The sequence below is a fragment of the Chaetodon trifascialis genome, chromosome 7 (assembly GCF_039877785.1).
Source record: "Chaetodon trifascialis isolate fChaTrf1 chromosome 7, fChaTrf1.hap1, whole genome shotgun sequence".
In the NCBI taxonomy this organism is placed as follows: Eukaryota; Metazoa; Chordata; class Actinopteri; order Chaetodontiformes; family Chaetodontidae; genus Chaetodon; species Chaetodon trifascialis.
In genome coordinates this window covers 3,781,378-3,809,065 of record NC_092062.1, presented here as the reverse complement: position 1 = coordinate 3,809,065, position 27,688 = coordinate 3,781,378, and the positions used below count along the sequence as shown (strand labels likewise).

At 40.4% G+C, this 27,688-nt stretch overlaps 1 protein-coding gene across 4 annotated transcripts in view; it reads left to right on the top strand.

The window, feature by feature from the left end:
• grik2 (glutamate receptor, ionotropic, kainate 2) overlaps window positions 1-27,688 on the top strand; it is a 325,805-nt gene that overhangs the window by 240,535 nt on the left and 57,582 nt on the right. For 3 of the 4 annotated variants that reach the window (XM_070967098.1, XM_070967096.1, XM_070967097.1), the window contains exons 12-14: window positions 65-288; window positions 8,188-8,306; window positions 15,496-15,713. In XM_070967098.1, coding sequence (XP_070823199.1) covers window positions 65-288; window positions 8,188-8,306; window positions 15,496-15,713 — 561 coding nt within the window. Of the gene's footprint in view, window positions 1-64; window positions 2,865-3,066; window positions 4,190-8,187; window positions 8,307-15,495; window positions 15,714-27,688 lie in introns of those variants that run through there. The other variant, XR_011602371.1, reaches the window with a different exon arrangement.

Here is a 27,688-nt window from a genome sequence, read left to right as displayed (position 1 = left end):
AAATGCTTCCTGTGCCTGTGACTTATGGCCTATCTCTCTTCCCTTTTATGTTTGCTGTTGACAGAGAGCTGATCTGGCAGTGGCTCCCCTCGCCATCACATATGTGCGTGAGAAGGTTATCGACTTCTCCAAGCCCTTCATGACCCTGGGTATTAGTATACTGTACCGCAAGCCCAACGGGACCAACCCTGGGGTCTTCTCCTTCCTCAACCCCCTCTCGCCTGATATCTGGATGTATATTCTGCTGGCTTACTTGGGTGTCAGTTGTGTGCTGTTTGTCATAGCCAGGTAACATGTCACTTCCAGTGATCACAGCTTCACACACAGTCAGACACATGCTTAGCTGCCATCGTTCAGCCTCGCCCATCTAACTAACAACAGGCTAATCTCTGTAATTACAGGATCTGTGTCCTGAACACATTCACTCACACATAGTAAAATCTTACCACTCAGTGACAGTGCTGACACTAATTACTGGTCTTGTATCAAAGCTTAGACTCAACATCATTGCTGTGTAATGTGTTTTAAGCAGTTTAACCATGAAAGATCACATGAATACTTGTCCATTAGACATGATGCTTGTAGAATATCTTGTTTCTGGTTGGCACTTGGCAAGGCTGCTAGGTTACTCCAGGCCTTCTTCTACTCACATTGGTATTAGTAAATAAAACCACAGGAGATACAGACGTATGCAGGAACACAGACCTTAGACAGAGAAGTTGTAGGCTTATCAGCCGTTTGAAGGTCATGTGAATGTGTCCAAGAGAGTTTGTGCACTCATATGGAGGATATGTGCACATATGTGTGTGTGTGTGTGTGTGTGTGTGTGTGTGTGTGTGTGTGTGTGTGTGTGTGTGTGTGTGTGTGTGTGTGTGTGTGTGTGTGGGATGTGTTGAGCTCGATGTGAACACTGCTGCCCTTCTCACACCTTTCCCTCACTGTCCCCAGTGTCTCAGAGTTCATGCTGTCTTTTCTCATTTCCTTCACCTTGCTTCAAACACATTAATTAATTATGACTCAAAGATAAAGTCTTTTTTTTTCTTTTTTTGCCCTTTTTTTAGTTCAGTCTCCAATTTCTAGCAAAAACAATAGTCATATGGACTTACAAGTTGCCAATTTATTAGAGTTTTGGGCTGTAACCTTACCTGATAAGACATTTTGTTGGAGTCAAATCTGATTCTACTCCTTCTAACCTTTGCTTAGGAAGACAAAATTATCATAGCAGATAAGAATCCATAAAGATATAGCCAAATATATATGTCCAGACTACTTTACTATGATAGCCTTTCAAGGCATAAAGAACTGTTGGAGCAGATGTCAACATCCTTTTTTCCCATAAAACCTGATCTTTAGGGTTATATTCTATAGGTGCTTTGGATTACTTTCTCACTTCTGCAAAAAAGTTCTCTTTTAAATGGGACTAAAGTCTCTCACTGCAGTTAATCTATGCTACCAAAGCTCAAATGGCTTTGCACCTGTTAAGAGAAACTGAACTCAAGGAGGAAGTGCTGCAGAGTCTATATGCATTACTACAAACATGCTTGTTGTAAACATTTCTGAAGTCAGACAAGGATCTAGAGTTGGTGATGGAAAGTGATGAAATCATACAGTACAAAAACTAATTGTAACTAACCCTGTACATGAGATTAAATAAATAAATAAATAAATAAATAAATATAGAACTGATCAAAAGAAACATTTTCATCAGGCTTTCAATCTTCTACTTCTAGCTGTGGTGTTATGACTGCGAGTTAATGTGTCCTAACTCCATATTGTTCAAAACGATGCATTGATTGGTAAGTGTTATATCTATAACAGATACAAGCAGCTATGTATTATGTTATTTGCATCTGTGTCCATCTACTGAACAATTTCATGTGGTAATGCAGCTGCCATCAAGAATGCTGCGGCTAGTGAAATGACACATTGTTTGTACCAGTTGTCTTTCCGTTTAGTGCCTTTGCTCAGACAAATCCTCTCAGTTGATGGAACTAGGCAGATTTTTTTTTTTTTTTGGAAGGCTTGCTAACTTGGTCTTGTGGCTTTTGCTTGACGCTGCGGTTTGAAGCATGGTGAAGAAAAAAGAGAAAGAAAAGTACATGTTAACTCTAAAACTTTTGGGAGACATCGGCTCTCTTGCAGCCATCACCCAACAGTTTTAAGGTTAACGCACGTTTTCCGATGTTACTGGCAATATGATCACACAAGAGAATAAAAAGCAGCAACTGTCATCTAAGTTGGCTCAGAATATACACCTATCTGTATTTTATATCACAATAAGTATGTGTTTGGGTAAGTGTATACATTTCCCCCTCACTTTATTCCTTCTTTTCTCTTGTATACACAAATGCATGCTTGGCTACAGTTGCATGTTTATGCTGTAGAGTGTAGCACAGAACAGTCTCACAAAATTTCATGAAATGAGTAATTTAAAAGGGAACTTACATATTGTGAACAGAAAATGTGGAGATAACATCCCTCACCATGACAGAACATTTTTACATGTCTGTAATGTACTGTCAAGCGTTAGGGTAGTCTCCTAAGACCTGGTGCAGTTCAACTAGTGCACAAGGTGCGGCTGTGGGGAGGCTGTGGCTCTGGAGGTAGAGCAGTTGTCCACCTATCAGAAGGTTGGTAGTTTGATTCCTCGCCTTGGCAGTCCACATGCCAAAGTATCCTTGGGCAAGATAGCGAACCCCAAAACTGCCCCCGATGCTGTGCCATTGGTGTGTGAGTGGATAATGCTCATTACAAGCAGGTGGCTCAGCTACCGTATGAATGTGTGTGCGAACGGGTGAATGCAGATTTGAGTTGTAAAAGCACTTTGAGTGGTCTTCAGACTAGAAAATCCATATACAAATACAGTTCATTTACCATTTTACCATTTTATGGTAAGACTTTGCTTTGGTCTAGGCAAGGGTTAGGGACTGATGTAGGGTTAAGATTTGACATTTAGCTACTTAGTTAAGCACAGAGAATAATCATGATTTGGGTTAAGAACAACTTCTTCATTAAGATTGGGGAGCTGTCAGTGTTATGGTTAACAGAAGACATGTGAAATGACAGGTTCTCTCCCATGTCAAAGTGAAGGACTTTGAACCACCCACCTGACGCTTACCAAGCTTTTTGGCTCTGAACATCACACTACTTCTGTTGTTCCTAATGAACAAATCATTATTCATATGGACATAAGAAGTGTCGTCTCAGTGAAAAGTATTAAGTATACACCCAGGTTTCTTTGAAATTCCCAAAAAACCTTCATAGTCCTATGTCCTCCACTTCCTTTCATGGTGCAGAAATGTATTTCTTTTACTTTCTGTTCACATACATCATTTTTATGTTAAGAAAACATACTCATTTCACAAATGTTTGTGAGACCAAATTGTCTAGGAGATACATTTGACAGGCAAGACCTGATACGACAAAGATTCCACTGTGCATCTACTGTTTACATATGTGTGTGTGTACACATTTTATCTATGTACGCTTGTGTTTGTGCTGTACTGTGTGACTGTTTGTATGAGTGAGAGACTGACAGAGACAAAATATGAGGACTGACGTAGTGCTAGAGTTAGAGCAGCTTCTCTTTGCCATGTGTAGGCCTATACCACATGGGTGCACAGCTAAAATCACATGATTACTCTGCTGTACTGCCACCTACCCTGATACCTCCAGTTAGTGATTTAATGTTGCTGGTTGTTATTGCTTTTATGTTCCCTCTAATGGCATCAATAGTGCTGCTGCTGCTTCTGATGCAGGTGATGAAACAGCTGAAACAAACAAACCTATATAGTACATCACACCTCTGCTAAAGCCTGTGCATTATCACCTTGTTACACTTTGGTGAATCAAGTTCTCTACATCCTAAACATCATGCTAATTCCCGAGGATAAACAAGAAGCAGAGGTGTAGCTGAGTGACAATAACTAATCAGATTGATTGTGAAGAACATTGTCTTTCTCTAAATAATTATGATTCATGATAATGACATCTAGTTTTTGCCTGTCTTGGTCAAAATTAGAATATTTCTCTTTGTGCAGTCTTTCTCTGTGTCCTCAGTCTTTCAATGAAAAGCCTTTAGTTGAATATGCTCATAGTAAAGGTACAGCCCTCATCACATGGTTGAAATTCTCCTTGGAATCCCATGTTGTCATCCCTGCAAGAGGTTGGGGATATATGCCCCCCCCCCAAAAAAAAACAAAACAAAAAAAAAAAAAACCCAAAGTGAACACACAACTGGGGTATTGAATCTTAATAAGGAAAGGGAAGGATGACAGTTATAAGTTCACTTTAAAAGAAATTATAAAATGGAAAGGTGAAATCCGGCAATCTGATTGGCTGTTAACTGTGATATACAGTAATGAGTGTATACCACAGCTACTATTCTAAAAAGCCTTATCACAGCATATTACTCCGCTTCAGGGAAGCAACAACGTTTCCATGACAACAACCATGTGATGTGATATGTGATAAGTAATTAGGAGTCAAATAGCGGAGTCCCACGGACAGCTCCCATATAATGACAGTCACAGGATCAGCACCTTGACAGCGGCTCTATAGGGTGATCTGTCACTGTCTGATTGAAGAGCCTCATGGAAATTATATTTTACAATTCTTCACATTATTTACTAACGAAATTCGTTAAGGCAAGTAATTTGGTGCTTTTAAAGTCATGATATTCAGATGCAGCTGCTGCGTCTCCAGGTGCCTGCCGCGCTGTCACATATAGTCGGCTTAATAAAAGTCAGTGATCAGTCAAAGCTAAAACTATTAAAAAAAACTCTCATTCATTGAGGTTTTGGGTGGATTCTTCCAGCCCGCTCACTCATAGTTAACTGCGGGGGGGCTTCGCATGTTTACATTACGGGGCTGATAGTCAGAGAAGCAACAATGTATCCATGACAACAAACTGTTACAGTAGGTAGCAAAAAGTTGCTGCGGTGTTTTGACAATGTTAACGAATAGACTAAATTAGCTGAATTCACATGTTTAAGATTAACTTTCACCTCCAGATAGGGTTAACAATGGTAGAGATGATTGAGCAGTGACTTTCTCCTGAAGAAAAGGCGAGGAATAGACGACAGGCAGAGCTAATGTACGGAGAGGTGGGACTATTTTTTCCACAGAAATGTGTATTTCTGTTTAATTAAAAACTACATGAAAATTATTGTGTATTCCTCTTTCATAATGCCATTATTGGTAACCATTTTATAAAAGCAATACATCACTCCAGTCCGTGATATACGCTCATTATACCACAGCTAAGGGGCGTTCTTCGGAAACCCCCTTAGCGAAAACCCCCTTAGCGCCTGTCGTGATGTATTGCTTAATAAACCCCTCCTATAAGACATACTGTGCAAATGAATACATTCCAAAAATAAGTTGATGTCAGGTTTTGAAACTTGTCAGGTAGAAAGCTGGATTTTACATAGTTGCATAGGTGATGACTGCATGATAACTCCAATAAAAAGTGTCAGCCTGATGGACAACAGATCACCAGTGTACCAGAGTTGACACATCTGACTGTTGCACCTTTGGTTGAACCTTAAAATATGTTGCCAGTGAAATCAGTCAGAGTTGTTAGAAATTTCCAAGGCATATAAATAAATAAATAAATAAATAAATAAATAAATAAATATATATATATATTTATTTATTTATTTATTTATTTATTTTTTAATGTATTCTGACTACCTTTTAGGCAGGAATTCAGCAAAGACACGAAAAGCAGAGAAAAGATTACAGTGATCATCATTTCTGTTTGCAGGTTTTAAATCAGGTGACACAAATCAAACAATCACAAGTGTGGAAAAACAAGTAAAGCAAAAGATGACACATGAGGAAAACTAAAACAGGAAATAACAAGACCAAACAAACCAGATCATGACACTTACAGAAAAATAAATCTTAGATAGGTAAATATGTAAGAGCATATCCTAGATGTTTGGATTTGAACCTTGGATTTAAAGGTAAAGTTGGTAAGTCCTATGTTCTGTGAAGGTTTACTCCAACTCTGTGGTGCATAGCAATGAAATGCTCCTTTTTCATGTTTAATTTGGACTATGGAAATGGCTAGCAAACTGCTACCCAGTAACTTCAGGGGCAGATAAGAGCCATACATGTCACACATGTATTTTGATATACAAGCAGCAGTAATCTAAACTCTATTCTTTGACACACTGGAAGCCAGTACAGAGACCTGATAATTGGGGTTTGTTTTTCAGGATCATTGTTAATATTGTAGCAGCAGCATTCTGGCTTTTTGGTGTGACTTGTTCAAAGATGTTACAATAGATGAACTTGGTGGAAATAAAGGTGTGGATAAAAACTAAAACTCTTGGAAAATGGTCAGCAGAAATTTGAGATATACTGATCTGGTTCTTTATTGTACACTGCAGAATGTATACAACAACACTCAAAAGCTCCTGTGACGGAGAAACGGGACCATTCTCATTCTGTTGACTCATCTCCCCTGACATTGGTATTATCGTGCGTATCATCGCTGGAGTTTTCTGCAGAATGACCCTCCCCAGTCAAAAGATAAAAGCCTCACATTGTTTCTGTGCTGCTGGTGAATCCCTCGTTTTTTTATCCGCGCCTATCTCTGCACTGACCTTGCTCAAAGTTTCTCCCTCTGCAGCACAGATGACCTGAGATAATGTAAGGGCAGTGTAATTGGATCAAAATGACAGCAAAGGGGCCAAGCAGCTAAGCTATGTTGTCTCCATTGAATGGTATGGTTTAGGATTCCTTGACCCAACCAGCAGCAGCAGTGTTCCTACCAGACACTCCCATTATCTAGCACGGTAGTGACAACTTTGCTCATCCGTGTTCATGGCAAGCTGTAATTGGCTTTTCACAACGTGTTTGGAGGAAACACACCCAGAGACCTCTGTGCAAGTGATTGGGTCACATAGTGACATATGCCACAGCAGGGTCGCAGCTCAGTTGAACTCAATTTGCCATTACAAATTGACAAGCAAGCAAATCTAGGGCAAATTGAATGAGCAGATGGACTGATTTAAGGCCAAAGATTCTCTTAATGTAGAAATAAAGGGAATGTTCAGAGGTTCTTAAGCAACACCACAAAATATCCAACTCAATGTTGTGGAGGTAAAAAGGAGTGCCACCACTAACCACATTTTACACAACCTAGCGCTACTGCATTTTATCCAGAGGACAATGGATCAAAACCTTGACAAGCAATGGTGTAGCAGTTTCATCTGCATTATCCTCCATGCAGGGGTTACATCTACTCGTTCTCATTTTTGACTTCCAGCACAATAAAAAGGCCCACACTGAGACAAGTCTGCTTTATGCATTGCAATTTGATTAGTCAAACCCTTATGTCTGTTAAACAGCTTGAGTCAAGATAAGGCCCTGGTTCCCCCTCTACTCCAGCACAAATCAGGTCAGGATGCTTAATTGTAGACCAATCAACCTTTACTAATGTAATGTCACTTTTATTTAATGTGAATAAATGAGAAATCTCTCTGCTTGAAGAGTGCGTCGAGTGAGGGGGAGTGCTGGGGCCAGCGTGGGCATGATGGGAATGAACCGTTTGATCTGTTGAATATTAATGCTCCTCCAAGATTATAAGGATTATTAGTTCTTTTCTCGGTTGACAATGGAGTTATTTTCAGACCCCATCGATTAAATTACTAAGGGAATTGCCTTTGATATGAGCACTCCTACGCGAGGAGTCACTTTTAGAATATGAGTGGTGTTAATTCTAGCCCACTTCTCCAGTGGTGTATATTATCAGAATTTAAAAACACATGAGAGATTCAGATGAACCATCATTTTTTAGGTTTTATTTTGACTAATGGACTATTCAGTAAAGACATCGTAATCAACATCCTACAGTAATTCATGTAATAAATTCTTAATTTACTAATCCAATTAACAGCATATCAATCTGAGGTATGTACATGAAGGCATAGCAATGCTTATTGATTTTGGAAGTATTCTCAGCCATTTCTGCACATGACTAACCTTTGTTTTCTTTCCCCTGTCTCTCCAGGTAGGACAACCGCTCTTGGTCTCTTTCATTGTCTACTCTTCTGTCTTTATGCAACTGCAGTTAATATGTGTGTGTGTGTGTGTGTGTGTGTGTGTGTGTGTGTGTGTCTCTGTGTGTGTGTGTGTGTGTGTGTGTGTGTGTGTGTTCTCTGTTAATTGTCACAGGTTTAGTCCCTACGAGTGGTATAACCCTCACCCTTGCAACCCTGACTCGGATGTAGTGGAAAACAATTTCACCCTGCTAAATAGTTTCTGGTTCGGAGTTGGAGCTCTCATGCAGCAAGGTAGACGCCTTTGCCTGCCCCCCTTTTCTAGCACAAGTCCCACTTTTTTGCTGGGGGTCAACCTTGCTCTTTGACCGGGCCCATGACCATGCATGGGGGCCTCTGTGCATGATGCTAGATGCTTCGCTGGTAGAGTCCAGCAGGATGGACTGAGTGACATTTGAGTGATATGATCAATGGATGCAGATGGTGCTCCTGCATGCTCCCTTTCTCCATACTCCTTTCCCTATCTATTCACAGCCACCTGAACAGGTAAGTGTACCCACCCACAATACCTGAGATGGATCAAATGGGTGAGACTGAATGAGAATGTGAACTCAGCAGCTTATCCTGCCTGTTTGGTTTTGTTTTCTTCTGCCAAACCAATGCCATATCTTCTCAACTAGTTGGCAAACAAGTTAAACAGAAATTGGAATGTTATCACTTTTATAATGCATGTGCAATGGGAGATATGTTGCATATTTAAATGAGCATTTCTTCCAAAGCAATTGAAAATGCAACATATTTACAACAGGTAATGATGATTTTGGGGTCCGGAAAGCATGATACATATATATGCCTTTGCGTCTGAATAATTCAATGGAGCACACAAAGATCTAGCTGTATAAAGGGTCTGTTGATCCAAATTAGAAGAAAAGAAAAGAAAAAAACCTTGAGTGGTATCTCACCATGCAGATAGTTTTTGCTTTATATGTCCAGGTTTTTAATATCTGACGTTTCCACCTCCACCTAATACAATGGAGGAGAAAGGACTTTCCTTTTCTGATGCTGACTGTATTAAAGTAATATATGAAACAAACAAGAGCTGTAATCAACGAAATACAGTTATGGTTTTGCAAGGTGGACCCAAAATGAAGGACACGGGTAAGGTGAGTTAAGAAAGATTTATTGTAGGGAAACAGTAGAATGGAGTAGAGAGGTGAGGAGAAGTTGGCTGACAGAAACAGAGGGCAGAGGGGAAATGGTGGATGGCAGAGCTAGGCCAGACTGGACAGAGAGATCAGAGTGTGCAGGCAAATACACTGCACCGGAGATACATGCTCTGACTACAACTGACCACTGCACTGACTTCCACCACAAGGAATCTGGCCCCAAAGGGTGAAGGCCAAAGGTAGAAATATTGCAGGGTTGATGAGTAGCTGGACAGCAGGTGGGCAGGTTCAGCAGGTGTGCATAACCAGCAGGGATCCAGGCGCCAGTTGAGTCAGAGAGAGAGTGCCACACCCACACCACAAGACACACAGAGACACAGGGGAGGGGAAAAGGATAACGGAAAACACATATCTATCAGGATTAGGGAATAGATAATTCCCCCCAAATATATAGTTCCTTATAATATTCTAATAAATGTTCTAATTTTCTAATATTATTTGCTATTATATATTTAAAAACATCAACAGCAACATCTCTTCGTTGAAATAGTGTTCCAGGTACTCTGGACAATCCAAGGAACACATGGTTTGTCATTTCACTGCCACTATTGTGCTCAGGTGGAGAGTGAAAAGCAAGACCGTGCATGACTAGATACCACTAATAAAAAATACTAGTAAAAAATATGTTTTTTGGATCGAGTGACAATTTAAGTCCACAGACATCTCAATCTTTCCACCGATTTAGAAACTGATAACTTATCTCTTGTTGGCTGGTTGCACGCTTACTTATACTGCATGCTTACTAATATCCCCAAATTAGCTCCATTTTTTTTTTTTAATCATTTGAGATCAAAATGTAATGACTGGTTTGAGTACCCCCCCCCCCCCCCCAAAAAAAAAAAAAAAATAAATAAACAAATAAATAAAATTAAAAATTAAAAATTCTGTTGATCATAAATATGTTTATGCATTTTAGCTACAGGATGCAGTCTGGAGTATAGCTGGGGGTTTTTTTGCTTTTTTTTTTTTTTTTTTTTTTTTTTTTTTTGAAAAGCCAGCAGATGAGATCTGAGTTCACCAGTTGAGAAGATGTGGCTGAGGGCCAGAAAGCTGTGGGATTATACTGGACGAACACACGTGTCTGCATGGCACCATGCTGGTCTGCACTGTAGAGGCTCCCCTGCCCGGCGGCTTGCCCCGCCCCCCCAGAAAACTGTGGGATGTGCTATTTGGTCATGACGTTACCTTGGGTACATGACAGTCAGCCCCAACCAGGCTCTGTTTGGGTCGACTTGCCTCTCTGAATGGGTCGCCCCTCTTTTCTGTTCTGCTTTCTGAGCTGGAACAGGATAGGAAGCTTGAAGCTGGTAATGTGTTCCACTTTTAAAACCTGCGTCTGATAGTTGGTCACTAGTCCAACACAGAACAAGCTGAATCCACTGCTAACAGTACTGATGAATATGTGTTCATGCCTGCTACCTTTTTGTTCTTGGTTGTGGTTTGATGAATGGGCAAAGTGGGTGGCTGATGGCCATGCTGGGTGACTGTAATAAGAGGTTAAATAGAAAATGTGTTTTTAGCAATGCTAATGTATTTATTAAGCGCTGACATAGACACTAATTGTTTTGTTGCTAGTAGCAGGGCCAGCATTCGTGTTTTGAGGGTCTTCTGTGAGAAACGTATTTAAGACCCTCTACATTTAAAGTATGTAATTACTTCCTACCCTTGGTTATCCTTCAGTTAATTTTTTTTTTTTTTTTTTTACAAATAAACGTTCAATTATGTTGCAAATTAGAGCTGTGGTCTGTAGTCTACCAGTCTCTTATGTCTACCAAATGCATAAAAATGAAAGGGGTTCTATATCACCTCTGAATGAATACATACAGAAACAACAGAAAATGTAAGAAAAATGCATCATGTTGAGTGAGAGTATGCTCAATGGTGATAAATAACTATTTTAAAAACATGCTCAGTACTAACAGCACATCTAAAATTAATACCAGACAAACTGGATCAGGCAAGGCAAGTGTATACAGTATAACACTTCATATTCCTTGTCTTGTTCACAATTTATATCAACAACATTACATCCCCTGTAACAAATTGTAAAATCCATCTTCATGCAGAGGATACAGGTTTGTAATACTGCACACTCAGCCACTGAAACCCTACAACAAGCCTTTGATAAATTGCAAGATGCACTTTTCAAATTGAAATTAGTCTTGAATGCAAACCAGACTGAATATACGCTATTCTCTAGAGCCATAGATATTGTGTACGCTGGTTTGCATATCACCACTCCAAAGGGAATTATTGAGAGGGTCTCAGAGCATAAATCATTTGGTATTTGGCTGGATCAAAAAGTTAGGTTTAGATTTCACATTGACACACTTGTCAGCAAGCTTGGACAACAATTTGATCTTTGTACAGAATCAGAGCTAATTTTCCTGCACACAGCAGATAATTGAGGCTGTATTCTTGTCTGTCTTGGATTATGCTGATGTTATCTATAGAACACCCCTACCTCCACTCTTAAACCCCCACACACAGTTTATCAGTCCACCCTTAGATTCATCACTGCTGACAGTTATTTTATTTATCGTTGCATCTTGTCTGAAAAGGCTTGGTGGGTATCTTTGACAGTAAGACATGACAGGCATTAGTTTCTACTTATTTATTAGGCCCTCATGGCAATATGTTATCATACTATTGAATTGGTCTCATCGTCATTATTTGACCTGTTCAAATGTTTGGTTACTGCTCAAAGTCACATGTGCCACACTAAATTTGGGAAAAACTGCTTTTAGTTTCTGTGCTGCACACACAATGAATGTAATCAAGCAGCTCAAAGCACTTTACAGATAGATAATTAGATAATAATTAATTAGATAACCTCTCCCAGAGATTACAAGACTATTGCTTAGTTGTTGTTTCAGAGCAATGGACATCACTGTGAGAGAGAAAGAGAGAGAGAAAGAGAGAGCTTCAAGTCGCAAACAGCTGTTTCTACACACCTCCCCCTGCTGATTTTGTCGGTTGTTCAAAACGTTTCCTTTATCCTTAGGTCTTGTGTCCATATAGCAGTTTCCTCTTTTTCCCAGAAAGAAAGAGAGGAAACTGGGAAAGAAAATGCTATGGACACACACCATTATGTTTTTGTTTTTCTGTCATTGTGATGCAATCGCATGATTAAAATGAATTGATGAATTTTATTTTATGAAAAAAAAAAAGCCTCGCAATTCTTAACAGCCCCTCAGTCACTTCATCTTGGGGGCAAGGGTGAGAGTTGTGTGTGTTTGTGTGTGTGTTGTTATATTTAGACAAAAAAAAAAAAAAAAAAGCTAAAAAAAACACATTCATCCCCTGCCTCATGACATTGATAGGTGGCAGAGATTAGTTTCTAGCTAACTGATAGTGCTAGCTGGCATTACAGTCCAGTCAAAGAGGATGCCATTAATGTTTCCGACATTGTCACAAGCACAAGTCTCTTGACCATGCTTCCCTCTGCGAAGTGATATGATTGGCTGGTGTAGTTGAGTAAAAGAAAAGAGTTCCTACATGAAACTGCTCACAACAAGGTCTGTTGATCTGGGTCATCATTTAAGGAAAAAGACTTTGCTGAGTTTTTCACATGTTTTTAAAAAAGAGTAGGTGTAGTGTCACTGCTTTATTCTTTGAGCCTGTAGACATGCTAACAATAAACACATTCAGCATAGTGTACACAATTCATTAGATGTTTTGACTTAACAGGTAAATTCACCGATGAGATATTCTCCCCCAAACCTGATTTACTCCTTGGTCAAACTGTGGGGAATTTGGAAGTATGTGCCCACTCCAGCCTGTCGTTCTCTCTCCATTGCAGTATCAATAGCAGCGGGTTCGAGCTGCAGTTGGCTGTCATGTATTTCCCTGCATGTTCGCTCTACTAGACAGCTTACTCAGGGGACTGTGAGGAAAGAGAGAAAGTTTGATGAAAAGTGAGAGTACAGATTGAGTTTCTCACAAAGAGAGTGGAGCACAGAGTTCTTAACCTCCTATCTGTCTGACTCCTTATCAGCTTTCTCTCTGAGTGAATGTGCAAAATCCCTGCTTTCAATTGCTTAAGCTGCTTCAGTAGAATGGTCTTGATATAACCCAGGCCCACCTTCTTTCACCCGGACAGCAAACCTCCCCCATCCTCACTCCCACTCTACCCACGCTCATTTGCTCCTTCCTCTGCTGCATACATTCTGCATAAAACTTGAATGAAAAACTGTCAGAATAACTGGAGACTGTTGAAGGAATTTCTTTTAAAAAAAGTGGCAGTAACTGATGCTGAGCTCAGCTAAACAACTTCATGTACAAATTGTATGGCCAGGTCAGATTTCTGAAAAAAAATAGATACATAAAAAAATCATATTTCATAGAAAATCTTGCACTTGAGTCACTTGCAAAGATGGAGTAAATCCACAAATATCTGTACGTAGAGTTTACCTCTTATGACATGAAAATCGATGCTATTGACCAATTGCATACTGTCTTGACAGGGTTGATCTTTGATGGTCCTAAGAGCTAAAGAGTGCAAAACAGGGGATGTATAATTTTAGCTCCATCCAACTTCATAGAACCCTGTTAGAGTAACTGTCACAGCACAGGTAATACTGATAAAATGATTTGTTGTGTGGTGGGGGATGAATTATTGCTGAGCCTTATGGCTGTATCAGCTACTAACAGGCTATCACATACACTAAATTGCCAGCTGTTGAAAAATCAACAAGAAAAGGTACAAGCCTTGCCTGAAATCCTGGCAAGTTCAATATGGTTTCCCTTATTTGCCCCAGTCTTTCCATGCAGTGTTGCTCATCCAATTCTGTGGTTGGCACAACCCACTCCGGTCTGCTCTGGCCCTCTTCCTGTATTAACAACCATGCACTGAGCTTGGAGTCTGTTTCAGTTAATTTTGGTTAACAAATAGATGCAGACAGAAACTAAACCAAAATACTCTGGGGACAAGGACTGACCTTCATTGTCTCAATTAAAAGTTGCAAATCCCCAAAGTACCGATACTATTGATACAAAGTAGACTGGTGAGTATTGATACTAGTGTCAATAGCATGGGTACAAAAATAATGTGACTCATCACGTTAGATCACATTCCTGGCACATGAACACTTTTCTCAGTGCTGCAATATTTGCATTTCTGCTGCTGTTGTGTGCATGAATGCTCTCAATTCAGATACTACACATAATAGAAATTTGTTATTTACCATTAAAAACTCTCGTGTTTAAACATATATAAAAAAGTCATTTACAGATAATAGTAAAAAGAAACACTTCATGTTTGGCAAATCATTTGGTGGTAATTAAAATATATTCAGATGTAGCCTATTAATACATTTATCTCATGGATCATCACATGTTTTGCTCTGATAGTTCATTAGCTACTTTTAATGATGAAAAATATCAATATTGTTATTGTTATTTATATCCATAATCCTGGCCCTTGCATTACTTGGAATAAGATTGACACCAAATTCTATCCAATCAGAAATAACAACCTGTTACTGTTACAATGCATTGCTGCACAAAAGATGGTTTGTAGACTGTTGGAATACAGTCACATCACCAGCATATGACTCATAGTATAAAAGAAGTGGGCGTAGGTCTGAAAAGTGAAGACAAAGTTGAAGTGCCTTAAACTTCCATTCTTTCTAATCGCTGGCTGGGGGCGACTCCACTGATTGCGAAAAGAAGTCTGATTGAATAGAAGTCTAAGAAAATGACACTACTTCTCATTTGAATTATTACCTCAGTAAACAGTTTCTGAATGAGTGTATGATCTTGATCTTCTTCAATACAGTGTGATGTTCATGTTACAAATTATGGTCCAATTTGGAGTAAAAAGGAAGGTATGCTTTTGGGCACAGTTAAGTAAGTAACCCTTCTTGGAAACCTTGTGATTGAAAGTCACTTCCAAGGTGACCTGTTATTCAGGATAGAGGTGTAGCGATGCATATCCACCTTGTGGTTCTCCCAAGGTCCATCGTCTCACCCAAATATGGTCACCTCTGACAGAAGATGGTTCACAACAGTAGTCCACAAACCAATGGGTGAAGTCATAGTGGCTAAATCCACTTCTGTTGTACAGTCTATGGCAAGACTAAATACCAATCACCAGGTCCAGCCATGTGGCTGCCCGCTCTGCCCATTTTGTGTGCCTGTGTCTGAGTGTATGGTCCAGGCAGCAGATGCAGGGGCCTAGCCTGGCCTGGGTACTGCCCCCTCTCTAGCCTTGTGCTGTACCAGGCCTCACCTCTTCCTCTGCTCCTCTCGTTCAGGATCTGAGCTCATGCCGAAAGCCCTCTCCACCAGAATTGTAGGAGGAATCTGGTGGTTTTTCACGCTCATCATCATCTCTTCCTATACGGCAAACCTGGCTGCTTTTCTCACTGTGGAGAGGATGGAGTCACCAATCGACTCTGCTGATGACCTGGCCAAGCAGACAAAGATAGAATACGGGGTGGTAGAGGACGGCTCCACCATGAACTTCTTCAAGGTTGGTGATAGCTTAATATTATTGAACCAACTACAGTCTTTTCTAGTGTCTAGTGCAGTGTTTCGCAACTCTGTATCACAGAGGAATATACAGGTACACAATATGGGTATGTCAAGGCTTATGCTGGAGTATGAGATGGTTGTTAATTCATTGTGATAGAAAATATAGTTTATTAATTCATGCTATATGTTTAAATGTATTTCTTGTAATTTTCAACAAAAAATACAGTTTTTTTTTTTTTTTCTTAAGATGGTAAAACCTCTTGTGGGACACGAATAGCATAAGATAAGATAGGACTTTATTGATCCCACACTGAGGAAATTAAGTCATTACAGCCAGCAAGTATTACAAAAAGCAAAAACTGTGGCACAGATAAAGAATAGAAAAAACAACTATGTATATGTACATGATGTACAGATTATAAAAATACTCAGTGTCATAAAAATCCTACTGCCATAAAAAAGTACTATAGTCAATATTCTCAATAGAAAAACCACTAATGTCATATGTTGTATCGCACTTGAGAAATACTGAGTCTATGTATATGCACAATATATACAGTTTAAAAAATACTGTTGTCAATATGGATAATAAATAGTGCTATTGCACAGTTGAGAGAAAAATACAACAACTTAGGAATTGCACCAGATGAAATGGACAATGTGAGCATGTATTAGCGCTGATAACAGTAATGCAAAACAAAATGGGTTTATGATGTAGAATCGGGGAAAGAGCATCAACACAGTGCTACATTACATGATGCTGGTGTTAAACAGTCTGACAACTGATGTTATGAAGGACCTGTGGTAGCGTTCTTTCTTACACACTGGATGCAGCAGTGTGCTACAGAAGGAGCTGCTTAAGCCCCCAACTGTTTTATGCAGGGGTGGGATGGGTTGCCCATGATTGGTAAGCCTGATGAACATCCTCCTCTCACCCACCTCCTCGATGGTGTCCAGAGGGCAGTCCAGGACAGAGCCAGCTCCATTTATGTGCAGAGAGTTCAGTTCACACCAGTTTACAAAGTTGGTTATGACTTCCCTGGATTCCAGTTACCCTGTGATACACGTCCAAAGATGGCTGTATCATTGGAGAACTTCTGGATGTGACAGCTGTCAGTGTTATGTCTGAAGTCTGGAGTGTAGAGGGTCTACTCCAGCTCTTTCTAGCTTCCCCCTGAGCAGTGATGGCTGGCTTGTGTTGAAAGCACTGGAGAAGTCAAAAAACGTGACCCTCACCGTGTTCCAGAATACCCCAGATGAGAGAGAGATCAATGTAGGTAGATGACTGCATTCTCCACACCAATGCCTGTCACTAATAAAAGCTGAGGGTTAGTTTAGCTGCAGAGTGATCAACCTCATGTAACATAATAATACACTATTTACAAACACACTTGTGATTCAGTATTGCATTTTAATGATGTTGCGGGACTGATTATCCTATATTTCCCATATTGCATCAAACTTTTACCTTTTGTTAGACTACCCCTCCTGGAATAAGCCTGGGTCTTTCACACTCAATGCATTTCATTTCAATGCATTTTAAATCTCCAAGCCCAAATCTAGATTACTGGAAAACAAATTTTGCTATATTACATCATGCTTTTATCCAAAACAACTTCCACTAAGTGCATTCAACTATGAGGATACAACTGAAAAACTGAATGAATCATGCAAGTGGATTTTTTTGTAGGCCATGGTGCAGTCTCACTAGATGAGTTTTCCCATCTGTGACAGAAGATGTGTAGACTTTTTGCTGCTCTGATGCCAATCAGAAGCTTGTTTCACCATTGTGGAGCCCAGACAGTAAATAGTTCTCATTTTATTGATGGACTTGTTGGGTCCCCCTGGGAGGGAGGGACTAGCCAGCCAATTGGCAGTAGCAGAGTGCAGTGAACACACTGGTGTGATCATGTCCTGGATATAGGATTGGCCTGAACCATTCGAAGAAAGTTAGGCCAGTACAAGTGTCTTGATTCCGATTCAACAGCCACCAGTAGCCAGTGTAGGTTGCAGAGGAGCTGTGTATTTTTGTTGGCAACAACTTCTCCAAACTTTGTCATTTATCATTACCTTCCAAAATACATGTGGTTATTACAAAAATATTTTTTTCTGATCTGCAACCTCTATGGCTCCATTACGTTTGGTCACAAAAGCTACTTAATTATTCTAATCTGTGTTCTGACAGGTAAAATTTGAATGGTCATTTTTCATGTGTGGACAATCTCTTTTTCAAACTTTGACAAAGCTCTTTTAGACCCACAGAAGACATTATAGAACAATTTTCACAGGTTAAAAGGCAACTTGTCATATTTCATGCTAACTATTTTGACAAGTGCAGCACCTACAGTATTGTTTAAAACAAACAAACAAACAAATAAACAAACAAAAAACTTCTCATCCATTTAATCTGTCAAAACAGATGAGAAGGTAATTAGCATCATTTTCGACACTAGTAGCATGACAGTGACAGTAGTATGGTTGTTTCACAACTTTCTTTCAGAGTGAAATATCTGGACAAATATTGGATGGATTGCCATAACATTTTCTACAGTCATTTGGTCCATACAAAAGTCCACAGATGGACTCCTTAATTCAATCAATTCAGTTCAATTCAGTTCAATTCAATTCAATTCAATTCAATTCAATTCAATTCAATTCAATTCAATTCAATTCAATTTTATTTGTATAGCGCCAAATCACAACAAAAGTTGTCTCAGGACACTTTCCATACAGAGCTGGTACAGACCGAGCTCTTTTATCTACAGAGACTCAACAATTCCCTCATGAGCAAGCACTTGGTGACAGTGGCGAGGAAAAACCTCCTTTTAACAGGCAGAAACCTCGAGCAGAACCAGACTCTGGGTGGGCGGCCATCTGCCTCGACTGGTTGGGTTAGAGAGGGAGAGTGGGACAGACAGAGAGAGACAGACAGAAATGCAGTCAGAGAGAGAGAGAGAGAGAGACAGAGACAGAGACAGAGACAGAGAGAGAGAGAGAGAGAGAGAGAGAGAGAGAGAGAGAGACAGAGACAGAGACAGACAGACAGACAGACAGACAGACAGACAGACAGACAGACAGACAGACAGACATGCAGTCACAGTAACAGTGACAGTGGATGTAATAACAGTAGTAGCAGTTGCAGTGGATGGCAGGCAGGGCCAAGGCAGGAGACACAGCTGCAATCCAGATTCAGCCACTGTCCATGGGAACCTGCGAGACGACAAAGCACAGAGACTCCGGGGAGGGGCTAAGTTAGTAACACGCCGTGGTAGGACATGAAAGCGTGCAGATGGAGAGGGAGAGAAAGACAGAGGAGCTCAGTGTATCTTTGGAGGTCCCCCGACAGTCTAATCCTATAGCAGCATAATTAGGGGCTGGTCCAGGACAAGCCTGAGCCAGGCCTAACTATAAGCTTTATCAAAAAGGAAAGCTTTAAGCCTACTCTTAAATGTAGAGACAGTGTCTGCCTCCCGGACAAAGACTGGAAGATGGTTCCACAGGAGAGGAGCTTGATAGCTAAATGCTCTGACTCCTGTTCTGCTTTTTGAGACTTTAGGAACCATAAGTAGACCTGCATTCTGGGAACGCAGTGTTCGAGTGGGGCAATAAGGTACTATGAGCTCTTTAAGATAAGAAGGTGCCTGGCCATTTATGGCTTTGTAAGTAAGGAGGAGAATTTTAAACTCTATTCTAAACTTTACAGGGAGCCAGTGCAGAGTGGCTAGTATTGGAGAAATATGATCTCTTTTCCTGGCTTTTGTCAGAACACGTGCTGCAGCGTTCTGGAGCAACTGGAGAATATTCAGCAACGAATTTGGGCAGCCTGATAGTAAGGAATTGCAATAATCCAGCCTGGAAGTTACAAATGCATGGACTAGTTTTTCTGCATCATTTTGAGACAAAATATGCCTGATTTTTGCAATATTACGTAGGTGAAAAAAGGCAGTCCTTGAAATTTATTTTACATGGGAGTGAAAGGACATGTCCTGGTCAAAGATAACTTCAGTTTTGTCCGAGTTCAGCATCAGAAAATTGCAGGTCATCCAGGTCTTTATGTCCTGAAGACATGCTTGTAGTCTAGTTAACTGACTGGTTTCTTCTGGCTTCATTGATAAATATAGCTGGGTATCATCTGCATAGCAATGAAAATGAGTGCTTCCTGATAATCTTACCTAAAGGAAGCATATAAGGTGAATAGAATTGGAAGCACAGAACCCTGCGGAACTCCAAAGCTGACTTTAGTGAGCTTACGACTCATATATTCTAGTACCAGATCAAACCTTTCAGTAAAGTCTGTACACTGTGCACCCTGCACCCCTTCTGTCTCTGGACAATGGAATGGAATGGCTGATGACCATAATGGAATTCTCCATTATGGTCATCAGCAGTGGAGCTAGTAAACAATGTTGCCAGGTTCATACCCCAATGATGTCATTTTCATGCACCCACACTAGAAACAGGAACTGAAACGCACCATTCCTCAAATCCACCATGCTACTCAATGTTCGGAGGACGCCATTACACAACTGCAGGGCTCACTGGTTTGCACTGACTTGGACTGGCAGTTTGATTCCAACCCATTTGCTGCATATCATTTCCATTCTCTTCTTGCTTTCCTGCCTCAATCAACAAAGCAAAATGCTAAAAACAAAACATCTTTTGAAAAAGAAGAATGTTCAAGAGATATCTTTCATTTTGTGAGTCTGCACATCACCCTCCACACTGGAGAATGTTCGACAGCTGTTAAGCAGGTGCAAGCCTGGTAAATGTCAAATGGACCGTATTTATATAGCGCTTTTCTAGTCTGACACTCAAAATGCTTTTCCAACACAAGTCTACATTCACTCATTCACACACGCATTCATATGGCAGCTAAGCCACCTGCTCATTATAAGCATTATTCACACACACTCACACACCAATGACATGTATTAGTGAGAATTTGGGGTTCACTATCTTGCCCAAGGATAATTCGACATGTAGACTGCTGAGGCAAATTGAACCATCGACCTTCTCATAAGCAGATTAGTCTGATAAGTGGACGACTGCTCTACCACCTAAGCCAAAGCTGCCCAGACAAGGCACCAGGGCCAGATAACATCCGAGCTAAGGTGCTCAAGATCTGTGCCATGGAGCTCTCTCCCTTTCTCTCTCCACCTTCACGGAATCCGACAGGACAGCATCAATGTCCGCTCTAGAGAAAACATCCACCATCATACCAGAACCCCCCAAATTTTGCCTCTCAGAACACAACCACAACCAATCATCCACTGGTTTCACAATTTCCTCAACAACAAACCACAGGAAGTAAGGTACACTAACACCATCACCACCACTGGAGCCCCTCAGGGCTGTGTCCCCAGTCCATTTCTTTACACTCTCTACACAAATGACTGAGCCAGCCTTTCACTCTTTGCCATATTCTTCCAATACTCTGATGACACTGCCATTCTCAGATTATTCAATAACAATAGCTCTGTTACAGCCTATCAAAACTTCCATCTTACTTCACATAATGATGGACTGATAACTACCTGCAGCTGAAGGTGGACAAAATGAAAAGAACCAAGCATTAGCATAGCAGTCGTTTAGCCTCTTTCACCGCCTTGCTAAACTTGAACTTCACCTCTTTGAATCTGTCTTTGTCCCCACTCCTGAAGGCCTCTTCCTTTGCCAACCTTAGCTGTCTGAGTTTGGCTGTGAACCAGGGTTTGTCATTGTTGTAACTCACCCTGGTGCGTGATGGAACACAGCAGTCCTCACAGAAGCTGATGTAGGACGTCACAGCCTCCGTGTACTCATCCAGACTGTTGGTACGCCTGGAGATCCTCCACAGCCTCACTTGTCCACTGATGTCCTCACTACAGGTTTGCAGAGCATTACTTTCTGCCTGTACGCAGGAATCAGGTGGACCATGACGTGGTCAGAGTGGCCCAGTGCAGCATGGGGGACAGCGTGATAAGATAAGATATACCTTTATTAGTCCCACAGTGGAGAAATTTCAGAGCATCCCTGACTGTGGTAGAACAGTGATCCAGAATATTCTCCTCTCTGTTCGGGCATTTAATAAACTGCCTGTATTTAGGGAGTTCATGGGTGAGGTTACCTTTGTTAAAGTCACCAAGGACAATAACTAAAGAGTCCGCTCCACACACAGTATCTGGTCTGGTCTGGTCTGTGAGTATACGCTGTGTTTCCTGCACGTTGGCCTGTGGCGGGATGGGTAACACGGTGGCACAAGTGGTAACACTGTCGCCTCACAGCTAGAAGGTCCCCGGTTCGAATCCCGCCCCAGAATGTCCAAAATTTCCACTGTTGGGAGCAGAAAATTAGGAAATAAATCCTCTGGTGTTGCTCCCCTGATGTTCATGAGCTCATCTCTGGTGAAAGAGCTCTGGGTACCGTCACAAAAAACAGATTTAACACACAAAACAAAACAACATGCACCAACACACAGAGGCAGCTGTCCACGGCACCATCTTGCCACAAACCTCCTGTTGTTGCTTAACAAAAGTATAATTCATCCCATCCTGGTGTACTGTGTTTCTCTTCCTCAGGGCCCATAAATCTAAATATGCATGAATTAGATATTTTAAGTTGTATTCCTACCAGTTTCATGCAATCAAATAACTCTGCACCTGTTTTTGTTATCCACTTATCCTATGAGGAGCTCATGAGGAGCTGGAATCTACAGTACATGTGGACTGGTCACCAATGTATCACTGGGCTGATATAGCTAGATAAAGTAACACATTCACACCTGCGACAATTTCCATTTCACCTGCAAACTCCTTACAGAGGAACTCTGGGTGGCTGGGTCATGTTCAGACCAGCACCTCTTGCTATGAGGCACCATGATCAAATGCTGCTGCCACTTTTTTGCTAGTGAACTAGCCTGGAACCATGTAGCAGTGACATTTCTGCCATTGCCAAGACTCTGCATAGTAATCCAGTCAGTGTAGCATCATATAGAATACCTGCTGCATATTACGGATGTTGTGTTAATCCAGCCAAGTTTGAAAACTTCCCTGCATTAAATCTCTTTGCTCCAACTTTCTCACTGCTATTTTTTCTCTCTTTTTTGCAATCTGTTACTTGTACTTGAACAGCTTTGACATTTTTTTTTTCACACCTCATTTTCACCTATGTGTTGGTGCACCCATGTGCAGGTAACTGTGTGATTAAAGTGTGTGTGTGTGAGAGAGAGAGAGAGAGAGAGAGAGTTTTCATGTTGTGCGGACAAAAGTCTACACAGTCACATTGTGGGGACTCACCTGCCTTAAGGCAGGTCCCCTTAATGTAAATCATTAAATTTTAGGGTGAAGACTGAGGATAGGGTTATGGGTTAGGTAAGGTTAGGTTAGATACAGGGTTAGGAATAGGCAAGTAGTGTCTGTCTTGATAATGAACTATGATGATTGTTGTCTCTTTATCATTTCACCCAAGAAATGAATCAAAACAACAGTTGGTGTAGGAAGCAGCATATTTCCCAGTTTCCTGGCAAATGATGGGAAATTTCCCCATCATCCTTCCTGAGGTCCTTTTGCAGCCATTCAAGTTATAGCATCAGGTCAGACACTGTAAGTACAGATCATTTGTGCAATATGGGCTAGGTTGGTATACATACAATTGCTTTGATACACAAGTATCTGTTGTGAGAATGTTGTATTTTGCAAAATAGCAAATATATGCTCTAAAGTTTTCATATCTTCAACAAAATCACGCAATAGTGTCTACAACAAAATTTCAGCAATTAAAAAAACTCAAAACTCAAACTCAAAACAACAATCTTTCTGGCAGATAGGTTACTCTGCCGTGTCTTTCCTTTCATTTATGTTGGGTGCCTGATATTCATCCACATCGTACCAAAAGTAATGTGCTCTGAACCTAAACACTTTGGGCTCCATTTTCGACTCCGGCGCGAGTCATGTGCTGACCCGGGGAAGTGGCATACACGTTTGTCACCAGGCAATTTGAGTCACGGATCACCAAACATCCCTGTTTCACCTGTGTACATTTGGTCAGATTGAGTGACCATTATGCGTGCTGAACGCACTTGCGATGTGGTCAGATGAGATACTGATCAAAATATATAAATTTAGGTCTGACTGTATGTGCTGACTCAGATAGTTGCATTGAATTGCGGCTGTTGCTAATTATTGATCGCAGTGAAATGCCAGACACTGTGGAAACCTGACTGTGAGGTGTTGGTGACGTGAGCGCACGACTCCGCCCGTTTACGGAAATCCACTTGCCCGGCAGTGCGGCGCAGGCGCAAAGAGTTGACCAGGTCTGAGGTGGCGAGCTTTCAGTGCACTTTTACGCCACTGGCGCAGACCAAAATGGTCGAAAATCCCAATGTGACAGCTCATTATGCCGACACCTCCCCCCTACTGCACTGCAACGCCCATCCTGGCGCACCTCTGTATGGCTCGGTTTACCAAAATACCAAGTGCGCCGTGCACCTGCCTGCGCTGCGCGAAAATACCACTGCGCAGGGTGCGCAGCCTGTGCGGCGCGGTGGCGGAGTCAAAAATAGAGCCCAACGGGTCAAAAAGCTTTGGGTGACAACTCCAACTAGCAGCACTTATTCAGCAGTTATGGTAACAAGGGCAAAACAAACAATATCAAATAATCAGTTCTGCTTATCATTTCCTCTTGTGTATCTGCCTTCCCTGTCTGAATTGAACACTGACCTGCTTTGCTGTTAAATGTAGGTGATTTTTCCTGTTTGTGCGAAATCTTCAGCAGGCTTTTTTTTACTTAAGGCTACATGACGTCATGGATGTATAAATAATTAAGGATATCAATTGTAAACAGTAACAACAATTCCCACACCATTTGTAATGATTGATTGCAATGATTTGGTTTAGCCTTTAAGGGAATATGAGAAACACTAGAAATAACACCTCACTAAAAATTAATGCGACCCAAATGTATGTTCATTTTAAAACAAATCAATAAACACGAAAGGCACAACAACTTATTCCTTTACCAAACAATTCAGCCAGTGGTTTTATATACATACAGTACTGTCCAAAAGGTCTATGACCAACCATTCATACCAGATAGATACTAATGATCATCAATTTCACAGGTAGATTGAAAAACAGTAATTAACTGAAACAGAAACAGGTGTGTAGGATACTTAAAACTAAGGAACAGCCAAACTCTGCTACCAATGTCAGGTTGGAAGACAGTTTGATGTCACAGGTCATACATGATGGCAAGACTGCAACACAAGGTAGTTATACTGCATCAGCAAGGTCTCTCCCAGACAAAGATTTCAAAGCAGACTGGGGTTTCAAGATGTGCTGTTCACGCTCTTTTGAAGAAGCACAAAGAAACAGGCAATATTGAGGATCGTAGACACAGTGGTCAGCAAAGGAAAACTTAGTGCAGTAGATAAAAAACACATCAAGCTAATTTCCCTTCGAAATCAGAAGATGTCCAGCAATGCCATCAGCTCAGAACTGGCAGAAACCAGTGGGACACAGGTACACCCATCTACTGCCCAGTGGTCTTCATGGAAGAGTTGCAACCAAAAATGGAAACAAGCCAAGCGACTCAACTATGCACGAAAACATAAGAGCTGGCGTGCAGAAAAATAAAAATGGTTTGTTTGCTGAGGGGCTGGAGAGCGGTACAATAATGAATGTCTGCAAGCAACAGTGAAGCATGGTGGAGGTTATTTGCAAGTTTGGGGCTGCATTTCTGCAAATGGAGTTGGAGATTTGGTCAGAATTAATGGTGTCCTCAATGCTAACAAATACAGGCAGATACTTATCCATAATGCAATAACATCAGGGAGGCATATGATTGGCCCCAAATTCATTCTGCAACAGGACAACGACCCCAAGCATACAGCCAATGTCATTAAGAACTATCTTCAGCGTAAAGAAGAGCAAGCAGTCCTGGAAGTAATCGTATGGCCCCCACAGAGCCCTGATCTCAACACCATCAAGTCTGTCTGGGATTACATGAAGAGACAGAAGGATTTGAGGAAGCCTACATCCACAGAAGTTCTGTGGTTAGTTCTCCAAGATGTTTGGAACAATTTACCAGCCGAAAAAACTGTGTGCAAGTGTACCTAGAAGAATTGATGCAGTTTTGAGGCAAAGGGTGGTCACACCAAATATTGATTTGATTTAAATTTCTCTTCTGTTCATTCACTGTGTTTGGTAATTGATGGAAATAAACTATTAACATACTTTTGACAGCATTCTTAGTTCACAGCATTTTTTCACACCTGCCTAAAACTTTTGCACAGTACTGTATATTTGTATGAGGGGAAGAGGGGAATGGATTATGCAATAAAAGATATTTAGAGGGTCATCTTCTAATGCATTATTTTAAATAATTAAGATTAAATGAGAATTATATTTAATAATTTGGATGGCTGCAAAAATGCTGACATCATTTTGGTCTTGTTTTCTGGTTTTATGTATGTGTGCATGAAAGGAGCACCACTGCCTTTTAAAAGGGAAGCATAATGTTAGGGATAAATATCTCAGTTTACAAGCTAGTAATGTATTTCAAAAACACAGATAGTCTAACATTCACAGCAATTTAATAAAATCCTACACTTTGATTTATACACATTATTGATAAATTCCATGGAATGTATTTCAAGTGCAATGGCAAATGACAGAAATAAGGCCACTAGAGCACACAAAGAGAGATACAGGATTCAGGATAGGATGAGGAGAGCCATAAAAGAGAAAAAAAAAAAATAAATAAATAAATAAAAAAATAAAATAAAATAAAAAAAAAAAAAAATATATATATATATATATATATATATATATATATATATATATATATATATATATATATATATATATATATATATATATATATATTTTTTTTTTTCTCTTTTATGGCTCTCCTCATCCTATATATATATATATATATATATATATATATATACACACACACACACACACACACACACACACATATACATATATGGTACTTATGAAGTTGAAAAATGTACGCTAATGCTACTTCTAATATTTGCTGCTTCCAATGCTGTTATCTATACTGCTACCACCAATATTAATAATAATGTTAGTAATAATAGAATTATAATAATAATAGCTCCAGCTGACAGGGACAGGGCAGAGCACTGTCAATGGTTTGCTTTCTATCTTAATAATATTATTGTGGTGGAGAGACAGAAAATTAATAAATAAAACAATTAATCAATTAATTAATTAACAAGCAAACTACAACTAAGAAATAATGAAATGAATAGAAAAAATGTGTGCCTGTCATGGGGTGACTATAAAAAAAGAATACAAAACATGAGAGATGTACTATTCATGACAAATATGCGTATAAGTATTTTCTAATAATTCACGACAGATAAGAAAATTTCAATGGTATCTCAAACAACTAAGAGATTCTTGCAAGAGACTTCAGTGGAGTTAATCCTGCACCAGCAACCTCGCAACGTCTGCCACTTAATAATGGTGATGATGATGACTTCCGCCATGCCAGAATGAGTGATTTTTTTGGAGTAGTCCCCATGCCACCCTCTGCATGATGCTGTTCAGTCAGAAATCAGCACTCTCAACCCCATCTGCTTACATCCACCATTGTAACTCCAACACCTCTGGTAGAGGAGGTTGAAGTGGTGACACAGCCAGAAATCTTTTTTCAATCCCTGATTAAACTTCCAGTAAAAGAACCCCGAAGACCAGCCACCAGATTGCCAAACCTCACTCACCTCTATTATGTGACCAGCGATGACCATTTTTCTTTCCTCAAAGAGAAGAAAGGAAAGAACAAGGACTAAGGAGATGGGAAGTATTCAAGACAAGCTTGTGCAATATGCCACCATGCAGGACAGAAAGGACCCCAAGTCCACGGAGGCATGGCTTTTATGTACCATGTATTTCCAGTGGTTCCATGAAAGCTGTGCAAAGGAAAATGGAGTTATAGACAATGATGGCTTTTGGACCAAACAGT